The sequence below is a fragment of the Jatropha curcas genome, chromosome 4 (assembly GCF_041381405.1).
Source record: "Jatropha curcas cultivar XTBG-Jc1 chromosome 4, XTBG_Jcur_1.0, whole genome shotgun sequence".
NCBI lineage: Eukaryota > Viridiplantae > Streptophyta > Magnoliopsida > Malpighiales > Euphorbiaceae > Jatropha > Jatropha curcas.
Genome location: NC_143154.1, coordinates 5,502,206 through 5,525,341, shown reverse-complemented (window position 1 = coordinate 5,525,341; position 23,136 = coordinate 5,502,206). Strand labels below are relative to the sequence as shown.

At 27.8% G+C, this 23,136-nt stretch overlaps 1 protein-coding gene across 1 annotated transcript; it reads left to right on the top strand.

Annotated features, from left to right (window-relative positions):
• Positions 1–7,575: 7,575 nt before the first annotated feature.
• On the top strand, positions 7,576–15,873 carry LOC105640058 (uncharacterized). The gene is made up of 8 exons (XM_012224268.4): positions 7,576–7,732; positions 12,401–12,886; positions 13,477–13,623; positions 13,717–13,815; positions 14,227–14,418; positions 14,560–14,679; positions 14,873–14,944; positions 15,305–15,873. The coding sequence occupies exons 2-8, from the start codon at positions 12,611–12,613 to the stop codon at positions 15,527–15,529; spliced, it is 1,131 nt and encodes a 376-aa protein (XP_012079658.1). The 5' UTR covers positions 7,576–7,732; positions 12,401–12,610; the 3' UTR covers positions 15,530–15,873.
• Positions 15,874–23,136: the final 7,263 nt, after the last annotated feature.

Genomic DNA, 23,136 nt, shown 5'->3' with positions numbered 1-23,136 from the left:
TTCGACATTATATTTGGGCTTGGGCCCAATTTGCAAAACTTGAACTCAAATTAAGATTGTTCACTATTTACGGCCCATACCGTCGAAAATTCAAATTTTGATTTAATAAAAATTCAAATGTTTCGAAAATAAAAATTCAGGGTGTTTCATTAATTATATATATTCTATTTGACAATTTATTTTTTCAAAAATATCCAATCAAATTATACAAATATAAAAAAATATTAATAAAAATATACATTTTTCTTTTTATTTCTCTCCAAAATAAAGTATTTTAAATTATAATTAAAATAGAAATAAATACTTAAAAAATAAAATATAAAAATTTTCAAATGTCTGCTTATCATATATATTTATTTTTATAAATATATTAATAAACTATTATATATATTTTACAATTAAAATTTTAAACTCTTCGCCAATCACACACACATATATTCATTTTATTTAAAATAAATTTTGAAAAGTAAAAATTTAAAGTTTGAAAGATTTAATTTTGGGTATTCTATTTAATTTTTTAAAAATACTATCAAGTCATACAAACATAAAGAAAAAATATTAATAAAAATAATATATATTATTCTTTTTTTTTTTCACTCTCCTAAGTAAAATATTATGTATTTTTATTTGAAAATTTATTTTTTTAAAAAATATATATTCAATCAAATCATACAAATATAATGAAAAAATAATATTAATAAAAAGATTTTTTTATTTCTCTCTGAAATAAAATATTTTAAATTATAATTAAAATAGAATCAAATATTCAAAAATAAAATAGAAAAATTTTCAAATGTCTTCTTATCATATATATATTTATTAAAAATAAATTTAAAAAGGATAAAAATGCCTATATGTATTTATTTAAAAATATTTTTTATAAATATATCTAATCAATTAATAAAATGTAGTTTTCTAATTGGCTATGACTAAAGTTATTTTAGCATATTCTAAATTTTATTAAGGGTATTATAGAAAATCTCATTATTCCCTCATATTCTCACATTTATATATAGTACTAGTCTTTTTATAATGTGCATTGCACGTTGATTTTGCTCGTTATATACTCACTCTTTATACTCATTTAATTTTTTATTTATATAATATTAAAGTACTCTTAATAGTGATTAATTTATATTGCACTTTATATATATAATGAATATTTTTTATTACACATCATGTAACATTAAATAAAAAAAAATGATATTTCTATTTTTCCTTTTAAAACACTTTTCATTTATATTCTCTTTAAAGTACTTATTCGCTGCGATCTAGAAAACATTCATTAATAATCATTATCTAAATTAAATTTGCGTTGTTTTTTTTTTTCTTTTTTTAAGTTTTCCAACTAGAGTTACATGAATATAAGTATTAAAGAGATTTTCATCTCTTTAATATAAATTTCCTTTTGAGTTTGATTTTATTTCAAATATCTATTTTAAATATAATAAATAATATTTAATATTCTGCCAGTAATTTTTTGCATTGTGCGTGGGAATAAATATATTGTTTAAATAATTTTTATTATTGAATTACATACTATTTATTTTGATTTCAAACAATAACAATTAACGTGCATTTTTACTCATTCAAAATTAATGATATAAAAATATCTTAATCCCTTTTAATTAGTATACTCCATGAAATAAAAAAAAATGATTACTATTTCAAAAGAGTGATAAAAAAAATCACCATCCTCTCCAAAAAATAAAAGAGAAAGAATATATTTAAAATATTTTATTTTAAATACATTTTATTTAAATAATAGAGTCTACTAATAATATGTTTGTTCATATTTTAAAAAATTCAGAATATAATTAATTAAAAAGTAAGTTTGATTCTCAATACATGAATTAAGGTTTTCGATTTACTTCCTAAAAATAATATCACGTGAGAGCATATAATTAAGAATATCTATTAATTATAAAAATCATTGGACAATAATATTACAAGATTAAATAGAGAGTACACATATACATATTTTTTTGAATTAAAGTATATAAAAAAATCTAAATAAAAAATTCAAAAGGATAAATACAATCTATTTTCTCTAATTAAAAGACATAAAAAATATAACTAAAAGGATCTTCAAAAGAATAAATGGACCTATTTTCTCCAATTAAAATGCATAAAAATTATAACTAATGCTTGATTATCTATATGTATTTATTCAAAAGTAATTATTATAAATTATATTCAATTAATTAATAAAATGTAATTTTCTAATTAGCTATGACTAATATTTTTTTAGGATATTCAAATTTCAATAAGAGTGTTATTAGAAATCTCATTATTTCTCCTCCTCTATTCCTACATTTATATATAGTATAAACTACTCTTTTTTATAATGTGCATTGTACATTGACTATACTCGTTATTTATAATCATTCAAATTTTTTTATGTCATTACTCATTTTTGCTTGTTTACTGTTTTAATTTTTAATATTAAATATTAATTATAATTTTTGTCTTATGTTATTTAAATTTTAGAACGTTAAAATAAAATTTCATATGAGATTAATATGAATATAATAGTTAATTAATAAAATAGCAATATGTATATACACACATTTCAATTCAATTTATATATCATCATTTATCTAAAATCATATATGTAAAATTCTACAATACTATCTAGTAAATACATTTCAATATATATAGATATAAAAATGAAATATTATATATATCTTTAAAATTAAAATTTTAAACTGCTCATCATTCCACACACACATGTTTATTTTATTTAAAAATAAATAAATTTTAAAAGTAAAATTTAAAAATTTTGAAAGGCTTAATTATATATATTCTATTTAAAAATTTATTTTTAAAAATATATACCTGATCCAATCAAATTATGCAAACATAAAAAAATATACATTTTTCTTTTTTTTATCTCTCTTCTAAATAAAATATTTTAAATTATAATAAAAAATTAAATATTTAAAACATAATTTTGAAATATGGAATACAAAAATTTTCAAATGTCTTGTTATATATATATATATATATATATATATATATATATATATATATATATATATGTCACGACCCGATTCCATGGGTCGGATCGGCACTAGGGCCCAGGTAAGCTTAAGGCCCCCGAGATCCGTAGTAAGCCTGACACACTAGAATCTATTATCTCGGTATAAATTTCAACATTCAGCCCATATGATTATGAAAAACAAACCTCAATATTTTATTATTTCTTGGCCCAAGTTTATCTTCTACAGCATTCCATAGTTCAGGCCCAATTTACAGTGCAACACATTCTAATATGGGCTTACAGAATTATTTTGTCTATATTAATACACGATTAAATATATGTAAATCCTACAACTGCGGAGTCACTAACTCTTTGGTATACATAGCTTTTTATACACATAATTACATAGTAAAATAATTATGGAACTAGGAAAATTTCTCTATTGCCCTGCGCCGAAAAACATAGCCTAAATCGGATTAAAGGAAAACTTACTTCCTGAAAAAAAAAATCAAACAAGACATGTGAGTTTTCTAAGGAGTAATGATTATTGCACAACACACATAGTCACACAAATATGTAAACATATCAATCTAGTCATCCGACTAGTTGTATGCTCACGCAGCCAGTCACACAAATGGCAAATCACTAGCACTCACAATCATTAACATCTTCATATAATCACATCACGTGGAAATTGGTCAGTGGCGTCACCGAATCCCCCGATGAGCCGTCCTCCCACATGGCCCATCCTCTCATAACGTGTGCACCAGGGAGCCGATCCCCCATACTGGCCGACCGGTCTAATCCTCACTTGACCAGCCCTCTCATTGTTTTTCCAATCTTTCTCTTTTCTTTTCCATACCATCAGGAGGCCACCATGTGGTTAACGGTAACGGTAACGGTAGGTGCACACGGGGGTGCCGATCTCCCATTTACCCGGCCGACGGTCCAACCGTCCTCACAAACCCATGGTGACCCACTTCATCCCAACTCTACACAAACAAAGCATAGCATTATCACAACACAATTCATCAAGTATTGCAATTAAATGCAGACATAATGATCACTTAAACATCGTAATGCAATGCACAATTAGACATCCATACTCTAATGCAAATAAATAAATAAATAAATAATTCAATGAATAATAATGAAAATAATTAAATAGTTAGAGCACTCTATTTAATATTTATTAAGTTATAGAATAATCTAAATAGACTTATTAATTATGTCATTACTTAAAACTAGTCTAAATTCTATCGAAATTTCGGCAGCACCTCCCCAAAAAATTGGACTATCTACCTGCTCATTTATCACAATATTATATATATATTTATCAATCAATGCACACAGCCCATCCATCGGGCAATCAACAATTTAAGTCCCATCCTCCTTTCAGTACAAGTATGTCAACGTTCACTAAATAAGTCTACAAATTATAATAACCTCCAACATGTTCCAATGATTTTATTAATTGTCCTCTAACTAATTATCAAATAAATGTACACTTTATAAATAAAACTTACATCGATAAGTTAAATTCCAAACTAGCCACTAAAAATCAATGCTAACCTAAAAACAATTCAAAACATATATATCTACTAAGTAACTTGATTCACTTCCTAAACATAGGCTTTATAAATTTCCTTTGTCTTGGCATAGAAATATAAGTTCTAATTATGGCCAGGTCTACAATCAAACCATTCATTAACATATTAACTTATATACAATGGCACTAGCTTCATCTTAGCTGCTGCTTATAACAACAGGTCATACTTTACCCAAATTTACATATTATATTCTACGCAACTCATATCATCCAATTAACAATATCATATATAAAACAAATTACACTAATAATCCTTAATTAACATTCAATTACATATTACTTAATAATATTAACCCTTATTAGTATTAACTTCATAGAAACTAAAACATCCTAATTATTATAAAATTCATCCATATAACTTATTTTGAATACTAACCAAATTTAATTACTTTGCTAACTAGCTAATTAAACCTTTCTAAGATCGTATAGTTCTTGTTTATCAACTTCCTTAATTTTTCAGCCTGAAGCCTAATTTCTAAATATACGTTAATCTACAGATCAATATCAATTGATATCAGATGGTAAAACTGATTGTATATTCATACTCTACACGAAAAATGCAACATTCTGCCTCTGGGGAACTCCGGTCACCGGAGACACCACTGTCGCCGCCGTCTACGGTGGCCGGAGGTATCATGGTTCCTGAATATTGCAACTCTTACGCCAAGACATAGCAAATTTCATATAGAACTCAGTTCTATAGCCAACTACTACAAATTATGTCAATATTTAACGAAATCCCAGTTTTTATTCTTAAATCCCTAGTTCCCATTTTGATCAATTCTTCAATAAATCGCCTAATCTTTACAAAATACTTTCTAAAGGAGTGAATTGGGAGGACAAGCAGCTTACCTTGTCGGAGATAGTCGTCGGAGTTGCTCGGAGGGAAGGACGGAGACGCTATCTCGATCGGGCTAAAGTCCCAGCCTCGCCGTGATTTTTGCGCTCACCAGAAGCGGAAACGGGGAGAAGGGAAAGGAAGGCCGGGTTGCTGCGGCAAGGAGTCGACGGCGAGGAGGCGCTGGTCTCAGGCGGATGGAAAAACGAGAGAGGAGAGGGGAGGGGTGAGGTCGACGCCGCTGGAAGAAGAAGAAAAGAAAAAAAAGAAAAGAAAAGAAAGGAGAATTCTAAAGCTTCTAGACCATTCCGGTTCGATTCGAACCGGTTTGGTCTAATTCTATGATTTGGCTCAATTTGCTTGGTTTTCGAGTTTTTCGCTTGGTTTTCAAAAAATCGAATTGGTTTACGGTCCAGTTTAGCAATAATAAAATACTAGCTGGTATAATCTCATTGGTTGAAATAAAAAATTTAGTTTTTAAATGAAAATTCTATGAAATTAAATTTTCGGGTCGTTTCAATATATATATATATATATATATATAATAAATTTTAAAAAGATAAAATTTTAAATTTTAAAATGCTTAATTATATGTATGTATTTATTTAAAAATAATTTTAATAAATTATAGATTTTACTATCTTTTCTTTTCTTTGAATTGTTTAAAGAACATTTGTTTCTTTGTTATTTTATGTTCTATTTAAAAACAACTTTCATAAAAATTAAATTGTATTTCTCATCTATCTAATTATATTTTATATTGCATTTTCATTCCTCACGCTAAAGTTTCAAGATATATTCATTTTTTTTAAAAGAATATATATTTATTAATTTGTATGGATATAAATATATCAATAAGTGTAGCTGCATGATGTAATATATATTTTTTTTGAAAGAAGCATGATTTAATATATGAATTAGTTTGAAAAAAGAAAAAAATATAAGATAAAAAAACAAATAAATCATATATATAAAAAAACAAATAAATCATATATTAAAATAAAATGTAATTTATATATTACTATTCTTAATTAAAATTATATACAAATTTCAAATTTATTATAATTGTATTATAAAAATTGAAACTCATATTTTTCCTAGATATTATTTAATTTCTTTAGCTCTTGTTTTTTCATTTTCTTTTCAATTCAATTGGCATTTATAAACGGTGTAAGGCAATTCTGAAAATAATGTAATAATTAAATATAAAAAATAAAATAACAATAATATACAATCAACTTTTAATATCTAGTAATATACATTTAACATAGTACTATTTACAAATAAAAAACTCAATAAATAGAGAGTTAAAATTTTAACCTTCTCTTTTTTTCTTCGTGTAGAAATATATATATTACTTCTAAAATTAAAAATAAATTTAATAAATTATATCCAATCAATTAATATAATATAATTTTATAATTGATCATGATTAAGATTAATTAAAAAAATTTAAATTTTATTAAAGACGATATTGAAAATCTCATTATTTTCTTTTATTACTTTAGCTTCTATGCTTGATATGAAAGAGGGTACGTACTACTGTAAGGCCTCTGATAGTTGAAACCCTTGGTCTACCTGCTGTTTTGCTGTTGATATTTCAGACGAATATGATGAAGAGTTCCCATAGTTCATGAAAGGTAATCGCTGTTTTTTCTTGAGGTTGGCCCCTTGTATAGTAGGAGTGATAGGCATCTGGAGAAAAGCCTTGCTTTCAATGAGAATTGAAAGATGTTTAATACGCTGTCAAGCAATGACATGTGGGGGGTGCCAACTACGACTTGGGTTAAAGCGGATTACCTGCCATACCTGGAAGTTTACCTGATGTTCTCCCCGCTCCCCGATTTTTTTGTGTTTCCCACATTTATATATAGTATAGTAATATAATATAATATAATATAATATAATATAAAGTATAAATATATAGTATAGATAGATAGGTAAATTTGGATAAATAGATAAATAGATTGATTATAAAAAACAACAACAATAATAATAATAACAATAATAATAATAATAACAATAACTATTTCACCACAAAAACGGCGTAGTTTTGACATAGGAGGTTTAAATGGAACACGAACAAAACTACGTCGTTTTAGCATAGGGTTGCATTTTAATCATACAAACAAAAAGTTGTCTCAAATCTCAACTCTAAGTTAAGTGTTTCTCCTCCCTCCCTGTCCCCGCGCCGCTCGTTCTCTCCTTCTACAGCCCGAGTCTTTTTTTATACCGTACCGTCGCTTTCGTTCTTGACCGTCGACTCCGCAGCAGTCGTGCTCTTCAAGCGTACAAGTGCCAGGTTCGTTCTTGGTTATTTTTATTTCGTTGTCAGTTTATTTATTTTTCTATATATAAAGACATGTAAACAGACAAAGAGAAGGACTTGTTGAATATATTGATGAATTAATTTGTGGGTTCAGCCCGAGAGATATATGTTTATTGTTTTATTTTTTCGTTTGTGGGTTTTGTGCATGTTTTATTTGTTGAAAATATATATATTAAAAGGCAAAAGGATGGTGAATATAAGCCAATTCGTGGCTATATGAGTGAAATGTGACATGTTTGGTTTGTTAATTCAAAATTTGATTTGTTAATAATGATTAAGCTTGTGTGGAGATACTGAGAATGAGATTATTTGCATATAGTTGTCATATACTGAGAATGGTTTGTTAATAAAGTTTGGTTTTCTGCTGCTAAAGATGTATGGGATTAGTATTTTGTGATTTTATATAGGGCTGAATTTTTTTTTTTTTTTTTGTTATTTTGGAGAAGGATATAGGCTGACTTGGATAGTGGAGTTCTTGTTCTTATTCATTTTTCAGATTCTTAGTTATGCGTGGAGTCGAACGTTTTTTGTGCTGAAGAAGATGATGTTCATTGTTAATCTTGCAATCTTGGTTCTTAAAAGATTGGAGTTCAAGAATTATGTTTATGTGAAATTTCTTGTGTTTTTATTGTAGTGTTCTGTTTTTTTAATGTACTTTTTAATTCAGTAATTTTTTTTATTGAGATACTTTTATTATGTTCTATATGGATTTAGTTCTCGTTCTATGATAATTTGTTATAGTTTAGTATTATTGTATTTTAATTGATTTTTAGTTTGTTATTGTTATTATTGTTATTGAATTTTAATAGATGTTTGATTGTCAAATTGTTTAATTGAGATATTGGTTTGAATTATTTATTTAGGTTGAATTTCAATTTTTTTGTTCTATTTTAACATTACTACGTACTGTTGTTTTAAAATATTACAGGTTAAATTGTTTTATTATTTTGAAGTTGAATTTTAATGCATTTTTTGTATAGTTTTTGTTGCACTTCGGGTTTGGATTCTGGTTCTATGCGGTTCAGGTTTCCTGGATTGAATAAATTTGTGATTAAATGGGTTCAGGTAGTATGAGGATAATTTTAAACGGATTTGCTACGTCCGGGTATTATTGATTTATTACTTAACGGATTCAGGTACTTAAAATTATAACGGATTCGGGTTCAGGTAGTTTATTTCTAGAGGGTACCACCCCGCTGCTATCCCTATTCTGAATGGTAACTTTTTTTTGCCAACTTCATCTTCTTTATATGCTTCTTCGCGGATTTCACTGCGCACTCTGTTCCTAATTATTCCTCTTCTCCTCTCCTCTTTTTAAATTCTCTTTTTTCTCTTCCAGTTAATTACTAATCTAGGGTTCTTCTCTGTTTGGTTATTTGGGTTTTGATGAAACTGTGATATGTTATTTGGATTTTGATAGGAATGAATATGATATTTCCTTTTCCTTAATTGCTTTAATTTGTCCGGAAATCTGCATGCTTTATAATTGATTGGTGATGGTTAGTATCCTCTTCTGAATGATTTTTCTCATCTTCTCTATCTTTGGTTTATGTTTGATTTTTATACAATTTTGTTTTGTTATTTGATTGTGATTTGAGTTTGTTAATTTTGAATTGCTGTTCTTTGTTAGAACGATTTACGGTTCCTATGAAATAAAAGTAGAATCTGAAATGGTTTCATTGATGTTTTCTAAAGGATCTAGTGATTATGGATTAATCAAGGAGATGCTATGTGTTCTTAAAGATTGGATTATCTCTCTCCGTGTTGCTTAAAAAATTTCCAATATAAGAGCTTTGAAGAGAAAAAGAACAAAGCTCAAAGGATAAATTTATCTTTGTATTTTGTGTGTCTTTCCTATCTGTTTGGTTTCTCTGATTGTTTTAGAAAAGCACAAATATTTGATATGTTCCAGACTGTCTACTTATTGATTTTTGTCTTTCTAATTTGATATTTTAAGGTCAATATCATTTTCTCTTCTATGCTGAATAAAAAAATGATGTATGTATTTTTTTTTTTTCCCCTATTTGATGTTTCTCTTTTCTGAAGTGATGAGTTTCCAGCTTCTCTTCCATTCGGCTGTCAAGACTTCCTTTTATGACTATATTAATATTCACTTAACAATATCATTCACCTAATATTACTTGCCATTATATTTGCAGAATTGAGAATATTTTGAAATGGATTTTAGTATTTTACATAGTATAAAGGTTGTATACAACAAAATTCGGAAGTTAGAGCCTGAAAACATGTATAAAATCATAGGGTGTATGTTAGTACAAGATCATGGTGACCAGACTATTTCACTTCTTCAATTGGAAAGGTTTATTTTTATTGAGATACACCTGCAAGAATTTATTTTTCGGTTTGATGTTTATGCTTTTGTATTTTGTATAAGATAGACGGAACTATGATTGCGATTTCATATTATTGCTGTACGTACATGTTGCTAAAGGAAGCTGTTGCTTGGGAGAGCTTTAATGCTCCCTATATACTTAACTATACTCTTATTTAAAATGTTAACTTGCTACTATCCATTGAGTATTAATTAGCTTAAGTTAGTGCCAGTACTTTCTAACTGTTCTAGATGGGCATTGGTGATTGTGTTATTAATCAAATGCTGGCTATATATGAATAGTTAATATTTCTGCAGGAATATTTAGTCCTTCAAGAGTATGTTAAGAAAATGAGGTTGGAACAATGTCAGATAAAATATGCTTCCTTTAACATAATTTTATTTGCAAAGATCGTCATATGTGCATAAAATGCTACAGTTCATTCTAGCCCAATCCAACCTCTAGTGTTTCCGGAAAAAGTCAATATATTAGTACTTTATACATAATTTATTTGGTTAAGTCTGATTAAGATTTTATTTAAGATCTTTATGATTTTTTTAAAATTGATTCAAGTTAAAATTATAGGATAAGATTAATTTTTTAATTTATATAATTACCTAGTTTTATTTCAAATTTGTTATATATTTAATAGGCATCTGGGTGAAATGTCAATCTGATGCAGGGAAAGATGTAGGGCTGTCAGTTTTCAACAAGTAAGCTAGAATATGGTTGATTGTAGGTGGAATAGTAATCAGTAATTAGGTTTATAACCTTTGAATTAAAATTATGAGGAGAATAAGATGATTTACAATGCTACTAGTGTTGTCTATTTATAGTGATAAATCCTAACTAGACTAGGAATCCTAATTAAAGAAAGAATTAAAACTCTACTCCTATTAAATGATAAAATAGTAAATCCCAATCTGCCTCGTGCTGCTGGGTTTGCAGGTCCAGCTTCATGAAAGGGATTTACATCCTCAAATTCCCTCTTCACTCTGAAGAGCTTCTTGAAAATCAAGGTTTTGGTGGTTGCCTTCCGGAGTCTCCATTCGGGCTTCCACGGGTTCCTGACGCTGCGAGGCTTGCACAGCCCGGGTCAAATCGTCAATCATTTGCCGTATCTCAGCTATTTCATCTTGTTGGGGCTGATTGCCTCTGCCTCTTCCAACCAAAATTCAGACAAAAAAATTCCTAGGATTTGTTTTTGTGCTTTGATACCAGATGTAGGGCTGTCAGTTTTTAACAAGTAAGCTAGAAAAGGGTTGATTGTAGGTGGAACAGTAATCAATAATTAGGTTTATAACCTTTGAATTAAAATTACGAGGAAAATAAGATGATTTACAATGCTACTAGTGCTGTCTATTTATAGTGATAAATCCTATCTAGACTAGGAATCCTAATTAAAGAAAAAATTAAAACTCTATTCCTATTCAATGATAAAATAGTAAATCTTAATCAAATAAGGAAACGGAAAACTAATGCATATCTGAAATAAAACAGTAAATTAAATAAAATCCTAGTTGTGCTGGAAATCCAATTAGGACTAGGATTGCTCCTGCATCACAATCTTAACTTAAGAGTGTCCCGTGAAATTATAATTTTTTTATTTAAATATTAAGTGATTGTAAAATGAAGTTTAAAAAAATCAATAGAATGGTACCTTCCCGGCAAGGTGGGAATATTTTTGCTTGTTTTCCATCTAAAATGGTTTACTTTTTTTAGATGAAATTATTATATTGTATACTAGATGACAGAGGAGCTCTATTTGTTGAATTTATCTTTACTTTCTTTCTCCCCAGATTGTAAGAATCTAAATCTTGGAATGTGATTTGGCATTTTCAGGTTCAAAGAGACCCTCTTGTTCTTGCTTTTAAGTTTAAACTCATTTATTCTCAGTATTAAACTAGACTTAATTTGATCTAAGGAACATGTATTATTTTACAATTTGTGTTATCTTGATGATAGTTTTTTCCTTTGTTATTGTATTGTCTCTAAACTCTGCTGTAGGCTTTAGCTAGTTTAATTTGATTGTGTTGATTGTTAATCAAATTATTATAATATCGAAGTTCTTATTTATTTATTTTGTTGATTCTTGTTCAAGTGTGGAGTCAAATGTTTTCTTGTGCAGAAGAAGATGATGTTGATTGTTAATCCTTGCAATCTTGGTTCTTGGAAAATTGGAGTTCAAATATTATGTTCATATTAATATTACTAGTACTGTTGTTTTAGGATATTACAGTTGAAATACTTTATTATTTCAGGTTGCATTTTTTCTGCATTTTTAATATATCTTTTAATGCGTTTTCAGGTTCGGATTTCATGAATTGAATGAATTTGTGATTAAACGGGTTCAGGTAGTATGCGGGTGATTCTAAATGGATTCCGAATGGATTTGAGTATTGTTGGTTCATTTCTTAACGGATTCAGGTACTTAAATTGATATTGGGTTCAGACTTGGGTAGTTGATTTTTAGCGGGTACCTGCCCCGCTGTCATCCCTATATATATAAGCAAGGGTTATGTTGGCAATAACTAGAGGGTTTAACCACAGCAAACTGTTGCCCAACTTCAACCTCCCGAAAGCTCTCACCCGCCCTCTCTTAAGTCCTTTCATGGCCTCTCCTCTTCCCGTTTCTTCTCCGGCCTACTCCACAGGTTCTCCCTACCAAGCTCCTTCAAAGCGAGTGGGCACCCACAATGGTAGCTTCCACTGTGATGAGGCTCTTGGCTGCTTCATGATTCGCCTTACCAACAAGTTCTCCGATGCTGAAATCGTCCGCTCCCGAGATCCCCAGGTACCAATTAGCCTGACCTTTTTTTATTTCAATAGATTAGTAGTTTAGAACATGAAGCATGATATTTTTTACCAGTCTGAAAAAAAAGAAGACAAAGTTAGAATCTTCTGCCTTGTTTGCTTCTCAAAATAGCGTCTGATAGGGAGGGGTTAGAATACCTAGTTCCAGTTTTTACAGCTTTGGTTCGAATTTAAATGTGGAATAATTATTGCACAGAATAGCAAATTTGTAACTCTAAGTTTTTTCTAGTTAAATTTCTGGATGTATGATAGCTTATTATACATAATAAAAATTTTATAATTTATGAAACACAGATTTTACAGAAAAAATGAAGTGTGATTTTTGTATGTCTTGGAATAGCTACTCCATTCTGTTTGGTAACCAAACAAGTCCTTGGGGTTTAAATGCTTGGTTTTCTTAGGATTTGGAGAGTTTATTTATTAAAATTCCCCCCTACAACATTATGGTGGTATTGTGGTTGATGATGAAATTCATACTAGTTTTGTTCCTTTGTGATGAGCAAACTGGACTTTAGCTTGCTGTTTGTGTTTTATGTGAAGGCTTATATGAAATTTGATAATGCAATGCAGGTACTAGAGAGCCTGGATGCTGTGCTTGATGTTGGGGGTGTATATGATCCAAGTCATGATCGCTATGATCACCATCAGAAGGGGTTTGAGGAGGTGTTTGGACATGGGTTCACTACCAAGCTTAGCAGTGCTGGTCTTGTTTATAAGGTAACGCTTTGTGCCAAAAAACAAGGAAAAATGTACACTCTTAATTTTGTATGTGTCTATTAATGTTAATTGTTTTAATTGCTTCTCTTTCAGCATTTTGGGAAGGAGATCATAGCTAAGGAGCTGCAGGTTGATGAAGGGCACCCGGACGTGCATAGACTATTTTTGGCTGTTTACAAAAGCTTCATGGAGGTGCGTAATTCTGGTTTCTTTTGATAAATTTTGCTGGCTTATTAATGTTATAGATGGATATAGAAATTGAGAATATATAGTATTCTGATATTGCTTTTCTCGAAAATATCGTGAGTTGTTTTCTCTGTAGCATAGGAGCAATGATGGTGCTCTAAGCAATGGCTTTAAAGCATTCCATGTTCATATAGATGATGTTGTTTGATAACTTTAGGGTGTAACCTGATATATTTTCACATATGCTGCCCATGCTATGCCTATTTGTTTTCGGATAGTTTTGCTTCGATTTAGATTATTATTCTTGTTTCTTTTTTTTTTTTTTTTTTAGTAGCTTATGTTTTTGATTAGTGGTTAACTCCTCTTCCTTTCTTCTCTCTCCCCCTTTATTTGGAATCACCTTTCCCCCTTCTGCAGGCAATTGATGCAGTTGATAATGGAATTAATCAGTATGATACAGACCAGCCTCCAAGATACGTTAATAATACACATTTATCTTCAAGGGTTGGGAGATTGAATTTAGATTGGATAGAGCCGGATCAATCAGCTGAGAAGGAGAATGAGGCCTTCAAGAGAGCAATGGCTCTGGCTGGCAGTGAGTTTTTAGATGTAAGTTTTCTGTTTGCTTTGCATATGAAGTAGTAGGTGGATGCTGTTCTCACTTTTATAATCTTCTTTTCCCTATCTTACAGTCTTGAGATATAGAAACATGTCCTACTTGCATATTAACTGGCCATTTGTTATTTTCAGAGTGTTCGCTATCATGCTAAGTCTTGGTTACCAGCACGGACATTTGTAATGGAAGGTCTTGGAGCTAGATATGATATTGACCCTAGTGGTGAAATTATGGTTTTGACTACATTTTGTCCTGTAAGTATGTTGTGAACATCTCCCACACTAGCAATTTAGCACATCTGCAATCAAATTGCTTGAAACCTGCATGATTGTGCATTAAGTGGCATAAGAAGTGCAGTTGTGAAATTTGGCATGTGTGTTTTTGTTTAGCTTCATTGAATATCCTTCATCCTGTCCATAAAATTCTGATAGATTTTGCTTCCTACAGTGGAAACTTCACTTATTTGAGCTTGAGGAAGAACTGAAGATTGGATCTTTAATTAAATACGTCCTTTATCAGGTATGTATTATTATGAAAAGTCAGTAAGTCACTCCTTGCAAATAAAAATCAGTAGAATTCCCTGTCAAGGATCCTCTTTCTTTGTTGGCATCATCGTGCATGTCTTTCTTCAGGAGAATGTTGTTTTGAGTCGCTCACCAATTATTTGGTCAATTTTACACTGGAGATCAGAATATTCTCTGAAATATCTTTAATCAGTGGATCCTTCTGGAGTATTATGAGTGTCAGATGCCAATTAAATGGTTGTTAATGAGTGCATTAAAGACTTTAGTTGCAATGCTCCTCTCTTCTCTCTTAAAAGAGAAATAAGTTCCTCTCCAATGTGTTATTCAGAATTCTTACCAGAAAATGACTATGCAGGATGATAGGAGCAAACACTGGCGAGTACAAGCAGTGGCAATAGCTCCTGATAGATTTGAAAGCAGGAGGCCTCTTCCAGCTCAGTGGCGAGGTCTGAGGGATGATGAGCTCTCAAGGGTATCAGGAATCCCAGGTTGTGTTTTTGTCCATATGAGCGGATTCATCGGAGGAAATCAAACGTATGAGGGTGCTCTGGCCATGGCAAAAACTGCACTGACACTATAGAACACGGAAGAATGAATATCCGGTCCTGAATTCAGTATTTCAGCCGGTCTACTTTATACTGGTCTCTTATAATTAAGTCGATTCTTCAAGAATTATTGGCATTTCATTCTAACATTACTTGCTTACCGGGAAGGTTTTTCCATGTATTTCTGGGGACATACAGTTCCTTGATTTGCATATTGTTGAGGAAATTGGAAGTTATGATATAGTTTTTTTGCCTTAGCTTGTTGAGCAAACTCGTTAATCTGATTATTAACTGGTCATAGAAAGCCGGCACTGCCATGTAATTCGATATTCGCAATATCTATAAGACAAATTCTAGGCTCACAACACCTGTTAAAACATCTTTACTGTATTTTTCTATACCTCGTATTTTTCTTTTATTGTACAAACAAAATCATCAATTAAAATACAAATAATCTTCGATGTAAGGATGAACACTTTCATGAAAAAATGAGTCAAACAAAATATAACTTTTATTGAAAAAATTTTAATTATCGGAGTAATGATATCTTTATTTATTGCCTCTAACTCCAAGAATTTTCAAATATGAAAAATAAAATTGAGAACCAAGCTTACATTGACATCGATTCAAATATTCAAAAGACGTCATGCGAAATTTCAATTTGTTGTCCCATGTAATTTTATTGCATACATAGTGAAATTCCTATCACAAATAATATTTAGAGCGTCTAATTCATTCTCCGGATTGACAGTCTTAACATATCAACGTTCTTTTCATTAGCTACATTTTCGAGTTTTTTTCATATTAGTTGGTAGCTGATTTGTATATATTATTATTTTAAACTTCATTAATCCCATAATAATAATAATAATTATTAATAAAATTATTTTTTTTCAAACAAATATTTTTATAATCATTTTATTTATTTATAGTTATTTAAAAGTAATTTTTTTCCTAATTATTTAAAATTTTACTGAATTCACTTTGAATTATATACATGATAAATAATATAATTAAAAGCAATTATTTAAAAACTTAGTAAATGTGTTAAGTGACTAAGTCTAAAATTTAGAGGTATTTAACTAAAATTTTGACTCTAAATATCCTATAAGAATCGATTCACTAATTTTGGTGTTTTGTCTCGCGATTGGGTACCACGTTTCAGAAACGCGGTACGGAGTGCAAACCACCGATTTAAGTAACACCGTCAAACAACATCATCTATATGAACATGTATTGCTTTAAAACCATTGCTTAGAGTATCAGCATTGCTCCTATGCTACAGAGAAAACAAGTAACAATATTTTGGAGAAAAGCAATATCAGAATACTAGATATTCTGAATTTCTATATCAACCTATGACATTAAAAAGCCAGCTCAATTTGTCAAAAGAAACTAGAATTAAGCACCTCCATGAAGCTTTTGTAAACAGACAAAAACAGTGGATGCATATGTCCAGGTGCCCTTCATCAATTGGTGGCTGTGAGGAAGAGTTTTGGGCATGTTGGTGTAATGATGGGAAAGGGTTTTGTGAGCATGGATTTGGCAATTGGACGAGAGAGAGAGGCCGGGCTGTTTATGGTGGTCATGGCTTTGTATAACTGGATGAGATTTTAATAGAAGGAATTTTCGTACAGACCCAATTCTCCCTTTTAGCTTTTCAGTCAAAATGGCTAGTGATATTTTTGATTTTTTTTTTTCTTTAGTAGGCCAATTTTCTTATCTTTGACCCTTTTTATAATTTTTTTTAGTATTTTTTTGTAAATTTGTTTTGTTTTCATAGTTACGGAATATTTATAGTAGCGTGAAAATATGTATTTTTAGAATAAAGATTTGCCTATGCTCAGTTTATGACACCACTTATATATTCAGCTAATTGAAAAGAAATTTTTTAAATCATTGTTACTATTTTTTCTTTTTTGAAATGTTTTGGAATAATGTCCTTCTATTTAACTATTTACTGATCTTTTTCGACACATTGCATGTGTTTGTACTCATTGTTTTTACTTGTAATTTTTTTTTAACTTTTTTATATATCATAATTTATCATTACTTTTTCTAATTTTTCTATAGTAAATTCATTTGATTTATTAATTGATTGTCTTCAAAATTTTTCTAATTTGTATTTTAATTTTTGTATATTGTAACTCTCTTGTTAGTTCACAATTTTCTTCGATTAGTTTTAAGTTTTACGAAATGGTTTGGACTGAGTTATAAATAGAATTCCTGGAGTTACTTTTTAAGATTAGATTTGGTTAAATAGTTAATCAAATGTGAAATTAACGATCAAATTCAATTCTTACACTATTTTTCTTAACTTAGTATATAATTTATAATATTTATTGAAACTCGGGTTGAAACCATTGTTAGCAACAACAAAGAGAATTTAAACCGATATATTTTAATAGAAATATCAATTATATTATGAATCTTAGACAAATTTTGTTTTATTAATATTTTGAATATTCATATTACAAATAGTTAAATTCATTAGCTAATTTGGTATATTCAACTATTTATTTTCTTGAATTTAAATGTTAGAGAAATTAATAACTATTTTCTAAAATAAAATATAAAATAAATGAATAATAAAATATAATATTTTTCTTAAAATTAGCTAATATTATTTTCATTAAAATCTATTATTGTGACTAACACTCTAATAATTCATTCTTTTTGCGAGTATCATTATGTTCAACATTAGTTTGGTCTTTCATATCATTATTATTAAGTCAATAAGAACATATTCTTGATAGCAAAATAAAAAATTATTGATAGTAAAAATAAGCAAATTCTTGATAATTAAAAACAATTAAAACCAAATATATATATGGTAACATAATAGGATAAATTTTTCACAATAATTTAAATTTAGATGGAAATTAATTTAACCAATCAAAATTAATTTATTTTTATTTTTATTTTTATTTTTAACATTAGGTTCCTAAAATGCCCTACTGAATTACAGATTGATAAAAATATGTTGAAAGATTCTAATCTATTGGTTGAAAAAATAAAAGTAATTTTAATTGGTCATTAGTTTTTTATTTAAATATAATTATTTATTTAGTATATGTGCTTTACTAAATTTATATATTGATTTTATTAGTTAAAAAAATAAAATAAATTTAATTTTGATTGGTTATTAATTTTTATATTTAAACATAAATTCTAGAAGAAAATTATTCAAAATGCTCGAGTTTGCTCACAAACTGTTCCTTAAATTCTTGGGAATTGAAAGGAAGACAAGAACTTTGAATGTAAACTTTATTGCTAGAAATATTTCTTTTGAAACCATTTAGCATAGGCTTGTTAGAATGTAATTGAATATAGTGGTGTGTGATCAACATAGAAATTCAACAGAAGCATGTGACAATGAACTAAAGTTTGTCAATCCAATTCCTACTTTTATATGTATATATATTAGTCTTTTTTATGACGTGCGTTGCACGTTAACTATACTCATTACATACTCATTTTTTACATTTTTTTAATTTTTTTATTTATACAATCTTAAAGCATAAACTTTTGTTCAGATTAAAATAAATACAATTGGTTAATTTGTATGCTACATTTTATGTACTTAATTTATTTTTATATAATAACAATGGTCTTAAAATAAACTTTAATCTCATCCCTAAACTTAATCCTTCAGCCCCTAATTTTTAAATACAGATTTTTAAAATTCTAATAGGTGTCCAAAAAGAAAATAAGCAATCACTCAATCTCCAACCACTCTCCTCAATCCCAAATCAATATCTATATACAAATATAATGAAAAATAATAATAAATTATTTTTTACTGCTAGATAAAGAAAAAAGAAATGAGAAGATGATATGAATTGATAATAGGAATCACTTTGGCTATAGGTTTACAATATTACTTACCCAGTGTATTGGAGAAAAAAATATATGTACAGACATACAGAAATATATAGTTATAGTTTTTTTTCCAGTTTCATAAATACTATTTTCTTTCAAGTCAAACATATTTAGAATATAAGAGAAAAAGTATTAAGAAAATAAAAAATGCTTAATTATCAAGAGGCTATCTATTTAGTTCAAGAGAGACATAAATCTCTTAGTAAATTAAAGTGATATAGTTAAATATTAATTCAGTAATGAAAAAAAAATGAAAAATAAAAACTCATTATTAAAAATAAAATTCTTTTGAGAACTCAACATATAATAAAAAATAAAATATATTAAAAAGTTTCCAATTTGAATTTCAAAAATCAACTCCTTTAACTGGAAAGACAATAATTTAATGAAATTTTATGTTGATGGATAAAAAGAAAAAAAAAGACTGAAGCCGAGTCAATAAATGCAAATTATAAAACAAATCATATTAGGATCCAATATTTGTCAATTAATAAATTTATTTAAGTATTTCGTTTCTCTATTATTCTAAGTTGTAAATTTAAAATAAATAAAATTTTAATTAATTAATAAAAAAAGATACATTAAAAAAACGTTCTATCCTTTTCAAATAAAACATCAATTTTTCCTATAACGATACAAAAAAAATATATACTCTTTTCTTTTTTATCTCTCCTAAAAAAAATATTATATATTCTATTTGAAGATTTATTTTTTTAAAAATATATTCAATCAAATCATACAAATATAAAAAAAAAAGAATATATTTTTTCCTTTTTTTATCTAACTCCTAGATTAAAGATTTTAAATTATAATCAAAATAAAATTAAATATTTAAAATAAAATATAAAAAATTTTCCAATGTCTCTCTCTCTCTCTATATATATATATATTAAAAAATAAATTGAAAAAGATAAAACTTAAAATGTCAAATGTAATTTTTTAATGGGCTTTTTTTTATGACTTAAGGCTATTTTTGGATTCCAAATTTCATTAAGAGTGATATCGAAAATCTCATTATTTTTCCCCCTATTCCCACATTTATATATACCAAGTATTTTGTGTGGCGTGCGTTACACGTTGGCTATACTCATTTTTTTTATTTACATAATATTAAAGCATAATTTTTGTTTAGATTAAAATAAGTAAAAGTGATTAATTTGTATTACACTTTACCGTACAAACTACTTGTAACGCTATTTCTTATACACTTGATTTAATTTTTATATAATGAAGTGGTCTCAAAATAATGTTCAACCCACTTCCTATATCTAATCCTTTAGTCTCTAATTTATAAATGCAAAATTTTAAAATCCTAATAGAAGCCCAAAAAGAAAATCTAGCCATCACTCAATTTCTAACCCATGCCTTCAATTCAAAATCAATATCTATATACAACTATAATGAAAAATAGTAATAAATTATATTTTACTGCTAGGTAAAAAAAAAGAAATGAGAAGATGATCTAAATTGATTATGAAAATTATTTTAATTACAGTTGTAATATTACTTACCCAATGCATCAAAGAAAGGAATATATGCACATATACACAAATTCTAGAAAACCCAAAAATAATATACTTTTTTCTTCTTTTTTTTCTCTCTCCTAAATAAAATTTTATGTATATTCTATTTGAAAACTTATTTTTAAAAAATATATCCAATCAAATTGTACAAACATAAAAAAGAATATTAATAAAAAGGAATATATTTTCTTTCTTTTTTTATATATCTCCTAAATAAAATGTTTAAATTATAATCAAAATAAAATTAAATATTTAATAAATAAAATATTAAAAAAATTTTCAAATGTCTTGTTACCATATATATATTTATTAAAAAATAAATTTAGTAAAAATACAACTTAAAATTTTGAAATGCTTAATTATTTATGGTATTTATTTAAAAAATAACTTTTTGATTTATTAGAAGGTCTAATGGGCAGAAATAAAACTGTGAACTACAGAACGATGAATAATCCTCCTCTAGACTCACAAAATTGGTGAAAACACTTGCGGTCGAAAGAATTTGAACTCGAGACCTTTCACTCCTCATATAAATAAGAAGACAATTATTCTACACATGATTGACTTAAAAAATAATTTTTATAAATATATTCAATCAACTATTAAAATGTAATTTTCTAATTGACTGTAACTAAGGTTATTTTAGAATATCCTAAATTTCATCAAAGACACTATATATATATATATATATATATATATATATATATAGAGAGAGAGAGAGAGAGAGAGAGAGAGAGAGAGAGAGAGAGAGAGAGAGAGAGAGAGAGAGAGAGAGAGAGAGAGAGAGAGAGAGAGAGAGAGAGAGAGAGAGAGAGAGGTATGATGGGATATCCTCCTAATTAGGACGAAATCAAACTTAACAATTTCCTATTTAAAATTTGATTAAATTTTCTAATAAAATTTAGATTCAAATATAAAATTAATATAATCAATTAAAATTAAACTATTTTTATTTTTTGAATTAATAAAATTTTCAATCTATTATAATTAAAGTCATAAGTAATATTTTTATTAATTTTATAAACTTATCAAGATTTTCCGTTCGTACTTGTACATATTTTATGGCCCTTATCTTTACAAAAAATCCACTAATATTATATTAAATTTCACACCTAAGCCATTTCAAGCTAAATATTCAATTTTTTTTTTTAATTTTAAAAATCAATTTAAAAGCTTGAAGAAAAGGCCATATAAGCGTGAAATTAAGTTGAGAAATTCAAACTAAAATATCCCCTCAGTAAATATATTGTAGCTCCAAAGCCCTTTATCTTAAACAATGCAACCATCGAGTTCAGTCCTTGCTATTGTGTGCTTCAGGAATAGCTCCTTTTTTTTTCTGATGCTCTTGGGATGGGCTGAGAGATTTGATGTCAATAGATAACGATGTCAGAGGATCGACAGAAGTCAGATGGAATTAGAGAGGAGCGACAAATGGTGCAAGTGGCTATAGTAGCGGTGAGAAAACTATATAGCTTGAATTTTTTTTTTTTTCTCTCTTTCAATTTCATTAATTAATTTTAATGGAAAAGTTGGGTGAACTGCCTTAGCACTCGTGGAGTCCACTTTCTAGATTTAGCAATTCACCACAATTTAGACAAAGTGCAAATGAAAGCTAAAATTGATAAAATAGTGAAAGTTCAATTTTTTTTTTTTATTTGGCATTTAATTTAAGACATATAATTAAATATTTTATAAAATTTAGTAATGGTATTAAATTAAACTTTTGTTTTAAATGATAACAATTACAATAATCAATGACAATCAATATTATGAAAGAAATTATTTCATTTTCTCAAAATATATGTTTTATCGAGAATTAATTGAAAATAATAGTTAAACAACAATAAATAAAGAAAAAAAATGTTTAAGTAGAGGCAAGAGTGCCAAATTTAATTTTATAAAAAAAATACATATATGTATAAAGAATGATATAGATGAGTTAAGTTTTTTTTAACTCAACTAGCAAAAACTTAAATTTTGCCAAGTTGAACTTAAATATTATAAGGGCAGTGTTAAATGGCTCATTATGGTATGAATCAAAATCATATTTTTGGAAGAAAACTACTTTAAAGTTTTGGTAGAAATACAATATTGTCCTTTAAGTATTTTGGAGGTAAACCATTTTGGAGCTACTTTATATATATTGATCGTATTGACAATTGCGAAAAATACTTAATACTTTTACTGTTGTTGTCGAGAGAAAAGAAATTGAAAATCAAAGTGTTTGGATTGATGAT

Excerpts from the sequence above, each read along its gene's own strand:
- LOC105640058 (XM_012224268.4), top strand. The coding sequence starts at position 12,611 with ATGTTGGCAATAACTAGAGGGTTTAACCACAGCAAACTGTTGCCCAAC. Across the intron at positions 13,816-14,226 it reads TTTACAAAAGCTTCATGGAG|GCAATTGATGCAGTTGATAA; the intron begins GTGCGTAATTCT and ends CCCCTTCTGCAG. Across the intron at positions 14,945-15,304 it reads TTAAATACGTCCTTTATCAG|GATGATAGGAGCAAACACTG; the intron begins GTATGTATTATT and ends ATGACTATGCAG.